The sequence below is a fragment of the Plecotus auritus genome (genome assembly GCF_963455305.1).
Source record: "Plecotus auritus genome assembly, chromosome: 3".
Taxonomy (NCBI): domain Eukaryota; kingdom Metazoa; phylum Chordata; class Mammalia; order Chiroptera; family Vespertilionidae; genus Plecotus; species Plecotus auritus.
Window position 1 is genome coordinate 16,392,812 of NC_137772.1, and position 17,851 is coordinate 16,410,662.

Consider the following 17,851-nt stretch of genomic DNA (forward strand, 5'->3'; position numbering starts at 1 on the left):
GATACAGTTCAAATGAAACATGTGGCAGCTATTAACAAAAGCCCCTAATGAATTCCAAAATATGCCTTTTATGGGAGCTTTCTCATAAGCAGCAGGCATACATGTTACTTAAACTGTCCATACAAATATGCATTTGGTATTTTAATTCCACAAATGTTTGATGAACACTTACTCTGTACCAGACTCGCTAGCCAGCCTGCATGGAATGTTTCTTTCTAAGCAACAGACATAACACTAAGGAGCCTCAGGACATGGACCCCAAACCTAGCTGTTTCTCTTCTCAGATGTCAAAGGGGAAAAAAAAAAACCCTTGACCAACGCTTCCTTCCTGAAGGTTTGAGGCCCAAGAAAACCAATTCATTTTCACCTGGGTATTCCTAATTATCTACTATATTCCTGCTCCTTTTAACAGCACGTCCGTGGTGATGTTAATTATTGTCATTTAGCATCCACTGCATGGATCTATTTTTTATCTTTTCACACATCTTCTTTAATTGGATATGAATTGCACAAAGAAGAAAACTTCATTAAAGGTTGTTGTACATATAATAATGTGAGGCATCTGATATGAATCTACAAATAGCTTCAATTAATTGAAAACCAAGTGTCAGTATTTTTTTATATTTAATTCCTTTCATCCCTGGGAAACCTCACAAATTCAATCAATTATTTATAAACCATATTCTAAAGAGACAATTCTACCTCAAATTCAGAGATAATTCAGCTGATGGACATCCAGCTCATATTACTATGTGATTTTACTTAAAAGAGAAGCTATCAAATTCTGGGTTACATTAAACTTTGATGTTCCTTGCTCTATCTCATAATATGGCCATTGCAGTTACTTAATGGAAGTGAGCCTTGGTAGCTTAAAGAATCATGAAGAACGTGGTGCGATTTAAAATAATTGACATTGGCTCCATGAAGTATTAGCACTGGTTGTATGGAGGCTAAAATATTTTTGCTTCATAGTGCAGCTCATCAACATTTTATTACATATTTACTTATTCATGCTCGGTTGCATACTTTGTAATCAAATAGAATAAAATAGGAAGGCCTGTCGCTGGTCAAGTTGTAATGTAGAGCAAGACACTCAATTTGCCTTAAACGCCTTAGCTGTAAGAAGAGAGAGCTTACTTAGACTTTCCAACTGTCTATCACAATTATGCCTGCACAGATACTTTGTGATCTAAGGCAGTTTCTTATCATGGGAATCTCTTCAAACCTTTCTGCTCTTCAGTGTTTTGAAATTAGTGTTAGTGACCTCAGAGGCCAGCATGCCAGGGGTTGGGTCCTATCTCCCAGGACTGAGTGTGACCTCATATAAGTTGCTTTGCCCTCCAGGACTTCATGGGGTTGTTCTAAGGATTGAGTGAGGTTATGGAGTAAAAGCTCAAAACTTTGCCTTGCACATACTAAGAATGTAGTAGTAAGTATTAATTAGCTATTCGTTTACTAAGGAACTTTCTCATTAAACATCCTTTAATTACCTATCACCAACCTTGACAAGCTTGACAATGAAAGCATTCCTGTTTTGTTTTGTTTTTGTTGTTTATTTTCTTTTCACAAAAAAAATAAGTCAATTTAAAGGCTGTGATCTCTAGCCCAGCTGATACGGCTCAGTGGTTGAACCACCTATGAACCAGGAGGTCACGGTTCAATTCCTAGCCAGGGCACATGCCTAGGTTGCAGGTTCAATCCCCAGTGTGGGGTGTGCAGGAGGCAGCCAATCAATGATTCTGTCTCATCATTGAAGTTTCTATCTCTCTCCCTCTCTGAAATCAATAAAAATTAAAAATTAAAAAAATAAATATATATATAACATCGTATGGATTTAATGTCATTTTTAAATCCTTTCCAAAAAGACACATAGAACAAAACAAATCACCAAAACTGTAGGGTAACTTGGCAGTAAAGGGAGAAATTAGCTTCCCTGAAGAATAGAACCGGAGTTCTTCTAGAAGGGGAGAAAAAATCCGCTGACCCTGCTCTAAACGAAAGCATGCTGAGGAAGATGCTTGCAGCCCACTCGGTCCTTCAGACTCCCTGCTCTCCAGGTGGGACGCTCCACTCTGCCACTCAGTCAGCCGAGGGTCTCCCCATGGCTGCATCTTTGTCAGTGTGCAGAGCTGACGCTAACACCCAGAGAACAAGACATGAATGGTTGTATGCAGGTTGAGGTTAAGTCTCATTTACTCTCACTGTACATCGACATTGCCAAAACAAAACCCCCTGGATTTTTTATCCATAGGAAGACTTTTCCCGTATTTGAAAAATTACATTGATCTCCAAATCCTATAAATTCCAAAGGTGAGGATCTCCCCAGTAATAAATATCTCACAACAATATAGGTGTCTTGATATTTGATATTTCTGGAAATGAAGATTGGTGCTATTTCCTTAGGCTGATCTTTAACAGAGGTGCATTGAGCCTCTCTCTCTCTCTCTCTCTCTCTCTCTCTCTCTCTCTCTCTCACACACACACACACACACACACACACACACACACACACACACACACACAACAAAATTAGTTACCATGTGTCTATTTTTCTTACTCCAACTGTAAGGATTTTGTTCCTTGAAGAAGGGGAGAAACATCACTTGTGGATGTCTCGTGAGATCAATGGCTGTAGGGCAGAAGGCGTCAAATCCCAGTGGGTCAGACAGATTTATAAAACATTTCCAATACAGATTAGTGTCCTCATGCTAACTGTATTTTATACATGAATAACTGAGGTGAATGGGAACCAGAAGTCCGACTTCCTAGCATACTTTTAGAGTCTCCACAAACAGTAGAACTGATATTTATACTATAAAGCCTTTTGTAAGCATCTCATTCTAAACTCTATGTTTTAAAGTAATGATAGTGATAGGTAATATGCTGGAAACTGAACTTCCAAACCTCTCATGTTAGAGAGGTTTAGACCCATTGACCCGAAGCCCATAGTAACTAATAGAGCAGCTACCTTTTCCTGAGGACCTCCTATGCTTTCTGGAAGCTACCACAGTCCTCTCAGCAACCCGGGGAACTAGGAGTGGTTCCCTGTTTCAGAGAGGAAGGTTCTGGGCAGTGAAGAAAAGGACAGAGGTTTGAAGTGGAAGGGGCCGAGTAAGCAATTTACGTTTTTTGACTCCCAGAGTAGAACAAAGCAAATGAACTCCAACCATTCTATCCAAATTCAAAGAGTGTTTTAGTCTCATTTATCACCAATATCTTCAGAGAAGAAAACAATTAAATGATGATTTAGAATTATCATAGATGGATCTAGTAACTTTGCTGACAGTTCCACAACTCTCATTTTTCTTTTTCTTTTTAGCTTTGTTGAGGTATAACCTATAATAATAAAAGTGTAATATGCAAACCGACTGAATGGCCAAATAGCGGAACAAACTGAGGACAGCGCTATGACACCCACTGGCGCCAGGCCAGCCAAGGCGGGTGCAATGCGATGGGTCTGGGGCCCGCCATTGCCCCATGATCACCCCAAAGAGGGAGGACCAGGCCACCGGTCAGCGGGGCACTCAATCAGGGGGCTCCACGATGGCCCCAAAGAGGGCGGTCCAGGCTACCCCACAGCGGCTCTGAGGCAGGTGGGGGGGCCTCCCACTGTTGGGGGGTGGGGGAGATCCATTGCGGAGCCCCGGCCAGGTGGGCAGGGCCTACCTTTTTGGGGCGATCGATCGCGGGGTTCCTGGACTGTGAGAGGGCGCAGGCCAGGCTGAGGGACTGACCCCTCCCCGCTCCCCGTGCACCTGGGCCTCTAGTTGACAAATAAAATTGTAAGATATTTCAAGTATATCTTGTGGTGATTTGATATATGTATACGTTGTGAAAGAATTGTTTACATCTAATTAGTAACATCCGTTACCTCAGATATTTGCCCTTTTTTGATGAGAACATTTAAGTTTCACTCTCTTCCCAAATATCAATTATATATTACAATATTATGAACTATAGTCACCATGGTTTACCTTACATCCTCAGAATTTATTCATCTTACAGCCGATAGTTTGTACCCTTTTAACAACCTCTCCTTATTTCTCCCCGGTTCCCCCACCCTTCCAACCTCCCACCCTACACCCACCACAGTCCCTGGTAACCACTTATGTCCTCTGATTCACTTAGCATAATGCCCTCAAGGTCTATGTTATTGCAAATGGCAGGAAGAGTATCTTTCTCATGCCTAGATAATATTCCATTATATATCACATCCATATCTTGGCGATTGTGGATAATGCTGCAATGAACAGAGGAGTGCAGATGTCTCTTTGATTTCCTCTTTTTATTTCCTTTGAATATACACCCAGAAGTGGGATTGCTGGCTCATATAGCTTTCTGGTTTTTAAAAAGTTTGTAATAATATTATCTGATGTTTCTTTCTAATCATAGCACAATTTTGTAACTTTTGTTTTCTTTTTCAGGCTCTCCCAGGTATTTCAGAGAAGGAAATGGCTGGTAAGTGGAAATATGGTTTATTTTTCCTTCCTATCTATTTTAGAATGAAAATTCATCTTCATGTAGACATTTCATTAAAACTGTGTTGATCTCATCAATCTTTGCACAAATATTATTGTTGAATTATTGAAAAATAAATTGTGTTTTTCAAAATGTAAAAAAAAAAAATGTGGTTTTCTAATATAGCATTTCATCATACTAGAATGAGATGTATGCTTCTTGTGGCCATACTAGTGTTTGTGGAATGAATGACGGCAACCACAACTTTTTTCTTGAGGGAAAGAATGAGATGTTGTTTACTGTGCTGGAGAATGGTCTTTGGAAATTGGTTGTTAATAATTATCAATATTTGTTTATTAATCCTAAGTAGCTTATTTAGTAGTCAAGGGAAAAGATGTACTTATTTAAAGCTGATGCTATACCATCAAAATTATAATTCTTAAACAATAAGAAAATTATATTGGAAATAATTATAATATTTTCTGTGCTCTGTGCTATCATTATAACTATTTAGCAGTATTGTGGAAAATGGATAAGGTCTGATGAAAAACATAGAATATGAAAAATTAGAGTTGAATTGATGGGATTATGTGTTTTTTAAAAAATCTGTGGATCTTCCTCAATATTGTCTTATGTTTCCTGTGTAATAACAATAGGTTTTTATAATACAGATTAAAAGTGTGCTCCCAAACGTGAAGCACATCACTTAGTTCTTAGACACTTGTGATTTTTAAGAGCCATATTGAAAGTTTATAGTATTATCTAAAAAATGGCATGACTTTGTAGATTTATAATGAAGCTTTGGAGTTGGTCTGAGGCGCGATTTTTATACAGGGGATGTTCCCTTTCTAGTTCGTGATCTTATGTTTGCTGCTAGATAGTTTTCACACAAAAGTTTTTATGGTTTGTCTCCTTCCACAGCTTAAGTTTTCTCTTACGTTAGACTCGTTCTGATTTCTTCACACTAATATGTTGAAAGGTAACCCTTCAGAATGGAAGGAAAATACTGAACTGGCGTCAGTTAAGAGGAAAGCTGTTCAATTTACAATGCAGTGGTATTGCATGGATTAGTAGCAAATATTGAACAAATTTAAATGACAGTTCCAGGGCTCTAATATCTTAAATAGATTGTGTTAGCTATCTAGTAAGGACAAGAAATAAACGGTGAAGTGGTCATTTGCATCACAAAGGAAACGTAACTCCCAAGATTAGCTGCAATTTAAACAAAGTGTAAAACAGGGCAAAGTCGTCATCTTGTTCCAGAAGATCAGCAACTTCTCTCATGCCTCAAGGAGGAAATTAGAATGTAAATTCTCGGCTGGTGGGGAAGGGGAAAAAGGGATGGACATGTCATTGCTTGAGGGGATGGAGAGCCAAAGAGTTCTCTTCTCCAGGCCACTTAAATGATTTCAGATTGACAGGGAGAGCCCTTCTTTTTATCAAGCTTCTCAACTACTTTAAAGATATTTTTGTTACAACAGGAACTAATTAAACAGAGTACCAATATGATGCAACCACCACTTTTTATCATAATCCTGGAAATGTTCCTCCTGGAGAACAACAACAACAAAATTAACTGTCATTCTTTATTTAATATCTCTCTTGGTCATTTCTGTACTGCTGGGCAACAAATGCAAAGTGTTAATAAATGCCATTCACAGAGTTGCCACAAGATGATCTGTGAAACACAGACCCACCAACTGATATGTATGACCTTCCCAGGTCCCAGTCACCTGGAGGCCCCATCTCATTTACTTAACCCAGGATGGGATGACTTGAACAGAACCCTCCTTTTACATATTGAAACATTAGAATGATTAGGATTTACTCTAGAATAGGTTTTTATTTTGATTTCTTGAGAATGTGCTGATTTGCTTAGGAAGAAATATAGTTTTGTTTGATAATATAAATAAAAGAAAGGAATGATATTTTTTAAAATATCAAAGAATTTGTGTCAAAATAAAGGCTTATGTTTGGATATTTAATTAATAATGGTAACAGATTTGACAATTCAAAAGAGAATATGATTTACTCCAAAAGTTTTAAAGGACCATAACAGTCAAAGCAATCTAATTCTTGTATTCCTAAGCTCTATTATGCCCTATTTAAAATATTAAGAACATTTGAGTGTTATAGACAAATGCGAATCTCTTTATTCCTCTCTTTATGACTCTCTGTTCTTAAGCTCTGCTAGACAGAGGAGTGAGGATGGAAGCAGAGGACCCACACAATCTTCTGGGGGTTAATTGAGCTCTTAAATAGGATTAAGCTTCCGACCCGCCCCTAAGGCCTGCCATTTTTTTCTGTCTTGCTGAGTGAATATAGACTATTGTTCCTTCTTGAGAAAGCCTATTTTTAATCTGTATGACCTCTAATCCAAGCCAACTGGAAGCAACTCCACCAGGCTTTGCGAAGCTCTAAACAAAATCATGTTGGTTACATTCCGTTAATAATTCTTGAATTGCAGTTGTATGGTTGCCCCTGTGTGTCCTTTAAGTGGACATTTTCTATTCTGGTCCATGTTGCTAAGTAAAGGAAGGCTAGTGGAATGACTTTTGCTGCTGTCTCCCACCTTGTGATGGCAAAAGACTTCAAGGGGAAACAACTTCGAAACAGCCTCCCATTGGTTCATTCATTCCACAAACACTTACTGAACTACAACATGTACTGGGCATCGTATTAGGTTCCCTCAAGAAAGCAATTATTGCCCTGACCGGTTTGGCTCAGTGGATAGAGCGTCAACCTGCAGACTGGGGGGGTCCCAAGTTCGATTTCATCAAGGGCATGTACCTTGGTTGCGGACACATCCCCAGTAGGGGATGTGCAGAAGGCGGCTGATCGATGTTTCTCTCTCATTGATGTTTCGAACTCTCTATCCCTCTCCCTTCCTCTCTGTAAAAAATCAATAAAATATATTTTTTAAAAATATTTTTAAAAAAAGAAAGCAGTTATGACTAAGGCATGGTGCTTGCCCTGAAGGAACTCAAACTCTAATTGAGAATATTCTATTAGGCTAGCATCCTCCTTTCCCTCTTCTCAGTGTGCATTCCTTAACCCAGCTGATGCAGAAAGCTTCCCAGGAAAAGAAGAAAAAAAAAAATACTGTTTTCAGCAAACGGTCACAATGTGCATTCTCAGGATCTGAAATAGAATACAATTCATTTGTTTTTTTAAAAAATCAGAATTAATCACACAAGTATCAATACATTCAACACATAATGTTGTCAAATAACTTCTGTTACGCAACGAGAGTCTGTGTGCCCTTGACGAGTAGGCCCAATGTCACTGGTATATTTGCCAGCACATCTGCTTTCTATCTATGTGGCCTTGAGCAAGTTACTCAACCTCCTCATTTTCTCATTTCTTGAGTATAAACAGAGAAGCTGTCACACTGTTGTAAGGCAACAATGCTTGGCGCAAACAGGTCCCTACAAAATGGTAGCTGTATTTTATGATAATTAGTTGAGTTTATAACCATCACGTGTAAAGCCAAATGGAAGCTAGCTGAGTGGCTGCTCTCCTCCAGGTGTTCGTAAGCACTTCCTCAGGGCACCAGCTAAGAGCTGAGCAGCCATCAGTGTGAAAGAAAGAGATCGCCTTCCAACTTCTAAGGGAGTTCATCCAGATGGCGGTTCTCACAGGAGAGACAGAATTGGTCCTATTTGCCCTCTCCTTAGGAATGCCTGTCTCTAGTAGACTGAAATTCTCTCTTGTGAGCAGATCATCTTTGATTTTCACCAGGATTAGTCCCTGAGAAATGCCTCACCTGTATCCTCTTCTCCTATGACTCCCTGTATCGCAGGCCCCAAGGTAACCGGACCCCCTCACCTCCTGCACACGGTCCTGACAGCACTGCCTCCTCATCATCCCTTGTCCAGTCTCCCTGCCTCTGCTTTATTGCAGCCTCCACTTCCCACTGGACTTTCACAACAGTGTCCAGGCAGGTTTCCCTGCCTTACCTATCACTGCATCAGTCCGTTCTCTATACTTTCATCAGTTATCTTTGAAAATCACAACCTGATCATAGAAATTCCTGCTTCAACGTGTTCTTTCTCTCCCTACAGGGTAAGGACCAACTTTCCTGCTTGATATGTGTGATCTGGATGCAGTGTCATTTACTGCACTGGATCTGTCCATTTTTCCCCTCAGACCCACCTCACCCCACCCTGCTTTTCCTGCTCTGTGCCCTGGAGGCTGATGTCCACACAATCAATGGGCTGCCCTCCCCCCTGCCTTCCCCATTCCACCAGTGAGGAGCCAGGGCAGGAGATGAAGGTGGGGGGCCAGTGTGGCCTCCTGAGGAGTCACTGCTGGCTTCTCCTAGGTGGCCCTTTCTACACCAGCTTCCAGGTGCTAACAACCATTCTCTCTTCTTGCCCTGGTGGTTTCCCTACAGCTTTATAAAGAGTTCTGACTTAACTTCCCTCAGTTTACCCAATGTGGCATCTGTTTTCTGCTACAAGTCTCACTGGTATACCTACCAATATCTTCTCTTCTTTCTGTTTCTTTGTGTATGTTTATTCGTTTCTTTGTTTTACCCTAACCACCACACCCAGCCAGAGAACCTCTCCTAAGTCTGTATTTTTCTGCTCTTCGTAAATCACATAACTGTCTTTTTAAGAAATATAGATGATAGGTAGTTTAGAGAGGGATAGATGGCTTAGTCAGGAAAAAAAAAAAAAAAAGATATGGACCGTGTTTGCCCTGAATTCATCCTAAGTGAACTCAGTTTCATTTCATTCAGTCACATGGGAGAGAAAAATATCCACCCTTATGATTTAGAATGTGTTCCCTATAGCACAGAAGCATGTAACTTAGAGAATTCACATTGCATATTAGCCACTAAAACATGACTCTGGGAATATTTGAAAAGTAAGAATCTATACTAATAAAAGGATAATATGCTAATTAGACCGGACGTCTTCCGGACATCTTTCCAGACGTCCTTCCAGACAAAGCCACGGTGGCGAGGGCTGAAGCAGAGATGGTTAGGGGTGACCAGGCCTGCAAGGGAGGGCAGATAGGGGTTGCCAGGCCGGCAGGGGAGGGGTGTTAGGGGTAACCAGGCCAGCAGGAGAGGGCAGTTAGGGTAGACCAGGCCAGCAGGGGAGGGCAGTTAGGGGCGACCAGGCCAGCAGGGGAGGGCAGTTAGGGGTGATGAGGCAGGCAGGCAGGTAAGCAGTTATGAGCCAGTGGTCCTGGATTGCAAGAGGGATGTCCGACTGCCAGCAGTTGGACATCCCCTGAGGGGTCCCAAATTGGAGAGGGTGCAGGCCAGGCTGAGGGACCCTCCCCCCCCATGCATGAATTTCATGCACCAGGCCTCTAGTACAGAGTAATATGAAATCTCTCATTCTAAAGTTAAATCACATGGAAAACAGATAGTTATTGTTAGCCAAAAATGGCAAATATGTCCACCTTCTCTGTCTTGAAAATTCTACTTGTTTTATTAGATATAACTAAACCTCCACCTTAATGAATAACTTCCCGGACAGTTTAGTCGTTGATGGTTCTGTGCTCCTAGAAAACTTTATGTGTTCTCTATTTCAGTCTTATTATTATCTTGCCTCACTGTGTGTCCTCTTCTCCAGGCCATGAGCTTTTCTAGGTCAGGATTATTGTCTTTGTGTGGCCCGTAAGTAAAACAGCTATTAGCACATAGTAGGTGTTCCATAAATACATGGTAATGCATGAATTGTAATCACAAAGATACTTTGGTTTCAATCTTAATGATTTAGAGTTAATAAGATTCTAAACTTTAACTCCCCCCACACCCACACTTCCTCCATTATTCCTGCCACTTCCACAACTGCCAAATATCCCAACCAGGTCATTAACTAATGGTGTTCTTTGCAGTTCTATCCCATACAAATATGTGAAGGGCATCATTGAGAAGCATGACTTTAGAATTTGACTTTGGTTGCATTTCTTGGCCATTTTTCTTAGAATGTTTGTTCTCCTGCCTCGAGGTTGCCAGAAATGTTAAAAACCCAGATAGTGAAAGATTAGAGCCTGAAACACTTGTGAAAGATAGCTTTCAGGATTATATAACAGATTCATAGTCTTTCCAAACTTTGTGTCGTGGCTTGGGAAGGCAGGACGTAAAAATCAAACACTTCTTTGTGACAAATGTGTAAGGGGAAAAACCAGGGTTTTCATAATTTCATTCCAAACACCTTGTAAACTTACTAATAACAAAGCCCAGACGTGGTGGCTTTTGTTATTAATTTTTTTCACTGCCTTTGATCACTGAGAAGGGAAATGCAAGTGACAAAACACACACACACACACACACACAGATCTAAAATGTCAGTCTGATCATCATTGCTTCAATTCAGAAGATTACCCATGCAATTTACTGCACTCTGACCCATGTTCTAATATCAGCAGATCCAATAGGGTTTGAGGGGAAAAAAAAATAGGACGGCTCTATTTCAGAGGTCTCCTTTGAAAGACTCTGCCCTGTTTGTGCCTCCATTTTAATACAAATCAGACCAGTTTAATGCCATCCCACCCCTAGACTGTAAGTACCTGAAAGATGGAATTTTGTTTCATTCAACTCTGTACTCCCAATGCTTGATGTTCGGTAAATGAATGAGTAAATGAGATCTTTTAAAAACCAGAAAATGCTTTGCTCTATACTCTAAGTACTCCCAAAGTCCATGTAGAATTTTATCATTCTATTCTAAGTAAAGCGCTTTCTGTACCGCAAAGCCCCCAGCTGTTTTACAGGGTTCGGCAGGATCTGAAAATTGTCTTTATCTGGCCAGGCAGGGCTTTGGCCAACATTCAAATTCTTTATTCCCTTTCACTCTCAGAAAATGAATTTCATTATTTTTATACTAATGGCTTATAAATGCTCACTTGCTTCACTTTTCTTAGTATATGGTCTCTGCTTGCCTGCCTGTTTATGAGGCAGGAATTTAGGGTATGCCCGCACACAACCTCTCATTTTTTCTGAAACCTAATGTAAACTAATCCATGAAAAGTTGGCTGTGGTTGACTGGGCTGTTGAGAGGAAATATATTAGCTTTCAGGTATCAAGGAATTCGTAAAAAATATAAGTAAGTTATTCTTAAATGCCAAAGATCTTGAATTCATAGCATATTTTTCAATAGTGGATACTTTTCTAAATACTTTCCTCACTGTTCTTACTGGTATTTTGTTTATTTCCAAGTCCATAAACCAGAACCATTCAAACATACTTCCTTTTCTTCTCAGTTATATTTCAAGCAACATGGCTACATAGTAATTTCTCTTTTAACAAGTTCTAGTTCAGATGTTACCTCCTACACCTTGGAGTGGCCCTCCCAGGTCTCTATAGCTGATGGGGGCTATATCTTTCGATAGCATTTAATGATTCCTACAATGTATTTCTGTTCATGAATTATCTTCCACATCAAGCTGCGAGCTCCTTGAAGGCGTAAAGCTCTCATTTCATCTTTCTCACCCATACCCAGTATAGTATCTTGCGCAGAGCAGATGCTCCAGAAATAGTTTTGAATCAACCCATTTATTTGAAATACCAAACAGCTTATGTGGGCTCTTAGTTAATCTCCAGTCTTACAATGACCATAACTTTTCACAAGATTAGACAAACTACAAATTTCTTCCTCCAAAAAATCCTATTCACATTTTATCTGCCCGCCCCCCTTTATCCTTTGAAAGAATGGCTATCAGCAGTATGAAGAGGTGGCTGTAATCTACCAGTGCAATTTTGCATTTCAGTATTTTAATTGACATTGACCTATTAATCGTAGAAAAATTACTTTGTCATTTTCAATTTTCCCAGAAGAAAGACAATTTATGAAAAGGCCCTTTCTATCAGTTGTATTTACAAAGTAATAGAAGGACTTTCATTTGGTTTGTAAATCGTATCTGATCATTTCTTAGATGCCATCAAATATTTAGCATTATCGAGTTCCCAGTGAGGTCTGTAGTTCAGTTACTTTTATTAATAACATGAATATAAACACATATGTACTGACAAGATAATAGTACATTGATTTTAATTTCTTTGGAGGAGTACATTTATCTTGGACAGGTACATATAGCAAGGCATTACTTTTGACCTGTCTGAATATGAGATGATGTAACCAGACCCTCCATTGGTCTGAAGGACTTTCATTTGTTTCCTTATAGGCAAGAGCCTGAGATCAATGTCTCTTTCAGATTGATCCGTAAACTTTTCTATTGCAGAATTAATATATGATTTTGAGATATAGCATATCAAAGTGAGGAGTTTAAAACAGTTATTGACAACCATAAAAATTAACCAATGCCCAAGAAAAGACTGGTGACCTTCTCGTTGGGCAGGCTTGTGCAAAAAAGTGGGTCATGGATTTGAGAAGCTATTTCGTCCTGTCAACTGTAATCAGGTAGGAAAGATCCCATAGAATTCCACAAGTGATGTTTAAGCAATCAAAAAGCACTCACTTGCTGACCACAATGGGGTTTTGTTTTTTGTCTTTAAATTTTTCTAACCATTACACTGTCCCAGAAAACATACTCCATGACATACAATGACTCCAAACTGCTAATATTATAAACTTTTTCTTAATATAAATGTTAAATCTACTCTTCCCTCTGGATTTAAAGAAATACATAAATGGAGTATAACAGTACAGTTCATCACTTCTTGAACTAACCCACCTTTTATTTTATTTTATTTTATTTTATTTTTATTTTTTAATCCTCACCCGAGGATATTTTTTTCCTGTTGATTTTTAGAGAGAGTGGAAGGGAGAAGGAGAGACAGAGAGAAACACCAATGATAGAGAGACACATTGATTGATTGCCTCCCACATGCTCCCGACCAGGGCCAGGAGCTTGAAACAGAGGTAGTGCCCTTGACTGGAATCGAACCCGGGACCCTTCGGTCTACAGGCCGACACGCTATCCATTGAGCCAAACTGGCTGGGGCTTGAACCCACCTTTTAAAGTCTATGGTCTTCTTGGATATATTAGCCAAATGTTTCCCCTGCTGTGCTGTGATTTCCTGAAAGGCAGACATTCTCTCTGCAGCCATGGAATGCCAGCCTCTTAGGAAGTTTTTCACTTAATGTTTGTCAAATGGATGTTTGAATGGATAATAACAGCAAGCGTTTACTCTGTGCCTGCACTTTTCTAAGCACTTTGTAGATATGAACTCATTTGATCCTCTAGCAACCCTGTAAGGTAGGCATTACCGTTTTCTATGTTCTAGAGATGAGGAACCTGAGACTCAGAGAGGTTTCCTAAAATAGCCAAAGTCACACTGTGGCCAACGCAAGATGCAACGCAAACAGCTCAGTCTAGAATGCATGCTGTATGCTGTGTGTGGTGGTTACATGCCAAGACTCCTCAGGCTGATGAATAAATTTTTCCATAATTTGACCTTACCCTTCCTTTTCTACCTTATTTCCCATCCTCCTCTAACATGTACTTCCCTTTATAGTCATGGTACCAACCTCACTTTTCTCCTGAATTTGCTCCTGCATAACTTGACCTTTGCTCCTTCAGTTTCCCTTCCAGAAATTAACTTCCCTCATCCCCCAAGGTTTCATCTGGGTCTCACCATCACTGTGAGTCTTCTGTGACCTCCTGCTCATATGAATTTCATACTTTTTGAAATGATACAACTACAGCATAAATAGTCTGTACTGGTCATTTTCATACTTTATTATATGTGGATTTTCATCATCCATTGAGTGTTTTATTTGTCTCAGCCTTGATTGCCAATAGTCTTTTAAGCATTTTTTAAAAATACATTTTTATTGATTTCAGAGAGGAAGAGAGAAGGAGAGAGACATAGAAACATCAATGATGAGAGAGAATCATCAATTGGCTGTCCCCTGCACACCACTCACTGGGGACTGAGCCCACAACCCTGGCATGTGCCCTAATGGGGATTGAACTGTGACCTCCTGGTTCATAGGTCGATGCTCAACCATTGAGCCACACCGGCTGAGCTTAAGATCTTTATAAAAGTCACTTAGCACAGTGCTGTGCATTTAAAAAGGTTTATTTAATTAATTATTTTTTAGAGAAGTTTCATACTTACAGAAAAACTGAGTGGAAAGTATAGTTCAAACTATATAACATTTGTTTAAAAGGCAAAATTACAAGCATTTCTAGATCAGGGGTTGCCAGGAGATGGGGGAAGGGAGTCATGAATCAATGGAGCATAGAGGATTTTTAGGGCAGGGAAACTATTCTGTGTGACTCTGCAATAGATATGCATGTAGCCTTTTCAGATTGGTTTTTGTCACTTACCAATATGTTTTAAATTCTTCCATGTCTTTTCATGACTCAGTAGAACACTATTTTTTAGACTGAGTAACATTCAATTGTATGGAAATAGCACAATTAAAGGAACTTACTTAATATAGATTTAATGTAAAAACTTTTAAAAAACATCCTATCTAATAAAAGAGTAATATGCAAATTAACCATCACTCCACTACACCCACAAGCCATGCCCACCAGCCAATCAGGAGCGAGTATGCAAATTAACACAACCAAGATGGCTGCAGCCACGGAGAGAGCAGGAGGGAGGCTTGGGTTTCCCCAGTGATGGAGGAAGCCAAGCTTTCCGCACACCCTTGCAGGCCCAGGCCTCCACTCCAGGCTACAAAGTTTCAATTATAGAAGATAAATAAATCCCAACAGAAATGGCTGCCACCACAGAGCAAGCAGAAGGCTTGGCTCCGCTCCAGGCTACAAAGTTTCAGTTGTAGAAGATAAATAAATCCCAGATACCAGGGCCTCCGTTTGGGTCGCCAGGGGTCATGGCCAGCCTGCAAACCACTACAGGCCCCTCGCCCAGGCTACCCCACACCCCAAGGGAACCCCACCCTGATCTGGGACACCCTTCAGGGCAAACCAGCTGGCCCCCACCCATGCACCAGGCCTCTATCCTATCTAAAAAAGAGTAATAATGCAAATTGACCATCACTCCAACACACAAGATGGCTGCCCCCATGTGGACACAAGATGGCCACCACAAGATGGCCAGCAGAGGAGGGCAGTTGGGGTGACCAGGCTGCAGGGAAGGGCAGTTGGGGGGGACCCAGGCCTGCAGGGGAGAGCAGTTGGGGGAGACCAGGCCTGCAGGGGAGGGCAGTTAGGGGTGACCAGGCCTGCAGGGGAGGGCAGTTAGGGGAAAACAGGCTGGCAGGGGAGCAGTTAGGCATCAATCAGGCTGGCAGGGGAGTGGTTAGGGGGTGATCAGGCTGGCAGGCAGAAGTGGTTAGGGGCAATCAGGAAAGCAGGCAGGCGAGCAGTTGGGAGCCAGCAGTCCTGGATTGTGAGAGGGATGTCCGACTGCCCGTTTAGGCCCGATCCTAGTGGGGTCCCAGATTGGAGAGGGTACAGGCTGGGCTGAGGGACACACACACAACCCCCCACCCCCACCCCCGTGCACAAATTTCATGCACCAGGCCTCTAGTTAATCATAATGTATAATCACAATGAACTTTTATCTTTTCTTATTTAGCCATTGATTTTTTTTCTGAATTAATCTATTTACTAGTTCTATCTTTGTGTAATATATTAACTTGGTTTATTTGTTTTCATATTTTTTTATCTTTATTGTTGAAAATATTACAGATGTTTCCTCTGTTCCCCCGTTGATCACCTACTGCCCCTGCCCTCCCATCTAGGCCTTCACTGAACTATTGTCTGTGTCCAGGGGTTATGGCTATGCATGAAAACATTCATTATTTCGTAATACTTTTGAGTACCAAATTTAAAAAGAACAAGTCATGTAGGTCTAACTGTGACCCTGACTCTGAGATGGCACTCATCGTTCTGCAGCTAATCAGGAGCCATTTCCCAGATGGTCCATGACAGCAGAGCATAAATAGAGCAGTGACCCCTCATCCTCACGCGCAGGGAGCATCCTGGTCTTTCTGTGATGTGGACATGGGGACTGTGACAACGAGATGTGAGAAATGTCTTTCTAAGTGGAGGTATTCCGGCACACATACAAGCATCTCCAGGCGTTCCAAGAGTACTCCCATCTAGAATGGAAGCCAGCTTTTAAAAAGTAACTGCAAATTACAGATAGCAAGACATTTCCTAAAGGAAACAAAATACAACATTTCAGCAAAGTAGGTTTAGTTAGATTACAGATAAAAGTTAAAAGGAAGCCACAGTTGCGTTTTGTTTTTTTCCTGGTAGAACCTAAGTGAGCCAAGCTAACAGCACTGATGCATAGAAAGAATTCCACATCTGGAAAATCTTTGCTCCATCTGTGGTAGGTTTTCAGTATCTTGCTCTTTCCTTACCATTTCCCATGACTTCAGCTTACCTCCCTTTTGTTTTCTTTAGTGAAATTGTTTAACCCTTAGGGGTTTCAGGTTTTTGTTTTGTTTTGTATTGTGTTGTTTTTAAAAGGAAGAAGAGCACGGGAAATCTTCACAATGTTTTTGAGGTTCTCTAGCCTTACTTTATATTTCTTTAAAGTGTCTAAGTGATATAAACATTAAAAATATAAATATCTGGTCAATTTTATGGAGTTATATTTTTAAAGTACCTTAGGTAAACTCTCTTATTGGAAGATTATTTTGTCTCCAATAATGGCAGTTAATATCATATAGCACATAGAAATAAAGTTATGAATTTGTATCAGAGTACTTATTGATATCATTTTAATACAATTAAGAATACTTACTACTGTACCTTTATCTCACTGAATCCCTTCTCAAGCCTTAAATAAGTTGCATGACATTGATATTTGGAATTTATTTTCTTGTCTGTCCTTACACTTTCTCTTGAGAGTCTCACCCAGCTAACAATATGTGTACACAATCTTCAGCCCTACCTTCTCAGCCAAGCTGCCCACCTCATTACCAACTGCCCTGCGACGCCTCAAGGAAATGCCCACACTCTCCACATCCTGCACTTTCTACTCAGTATCTTTGCTGATACTGTTACCTTTTCCTAAAATGTCCTTACATACTATCTTCAAATTTTCACATCCACCTCCTCTTTGAAGCCTTCCATGATCTGCACTAGTATGAAGTCTGACCTTCCTCCTGGAACTCTCAATACTATATTTGAAGTTGTCATGAGGTTTTTATCCCTTTGTGCTCTTTATTATGATCATGAAGGCTTATTTTCTCCTCCCCCCCCCCCCCATTATTTAATAAAATCCGTGTCTGGTTTACCTTTGAATGTCTTGCACATAAAGGACATGCAAAAATTTTGGGGTTGGAAAAAAATGCATTTTAATTGAAACAAAGTCACACTCCTTTAGTGCAATGTTTGTTCAAATGTGCCTCATAATTTTCTAGAATGTTTGTTTAAAAATTCAGATTCCTGGATGCCTCCAGTCCTCCTTAGTCAGCATCTATAAGCCAAAGAATCTTAAATATAATATACTCCACTCTCCAGGGAGTTCTTATCTATA

The 17,851-nt window shown here is 40.3% G+C and overlaps 1 protein-coding gene across 2 annotated transcripts in view; it reads left to right on the top strand.

The window, feature by feature from the left end:
- The window catches only part of DLC1 (DLC1 Rho GTPase activating protein), a 460,437-nt gene that overhangs the window by 253,745 nt on the left and 188,841 nt on the right, over positions 1 to 17,851 (top strand). For both annotated transcript variants that reach the window (XM_080661952.1, XM_080661951.1), the window contains exon 5: positions 4,425 to 4,458. In XM_080661952.1, the coding sequence (XP_080518078.1) occupies positions 4,425 to 4,458 (34 nt within the window). The remainder of the gene's footprint in view (positions 1 to 4,424; positions 4,459 to 17,851) is intronic.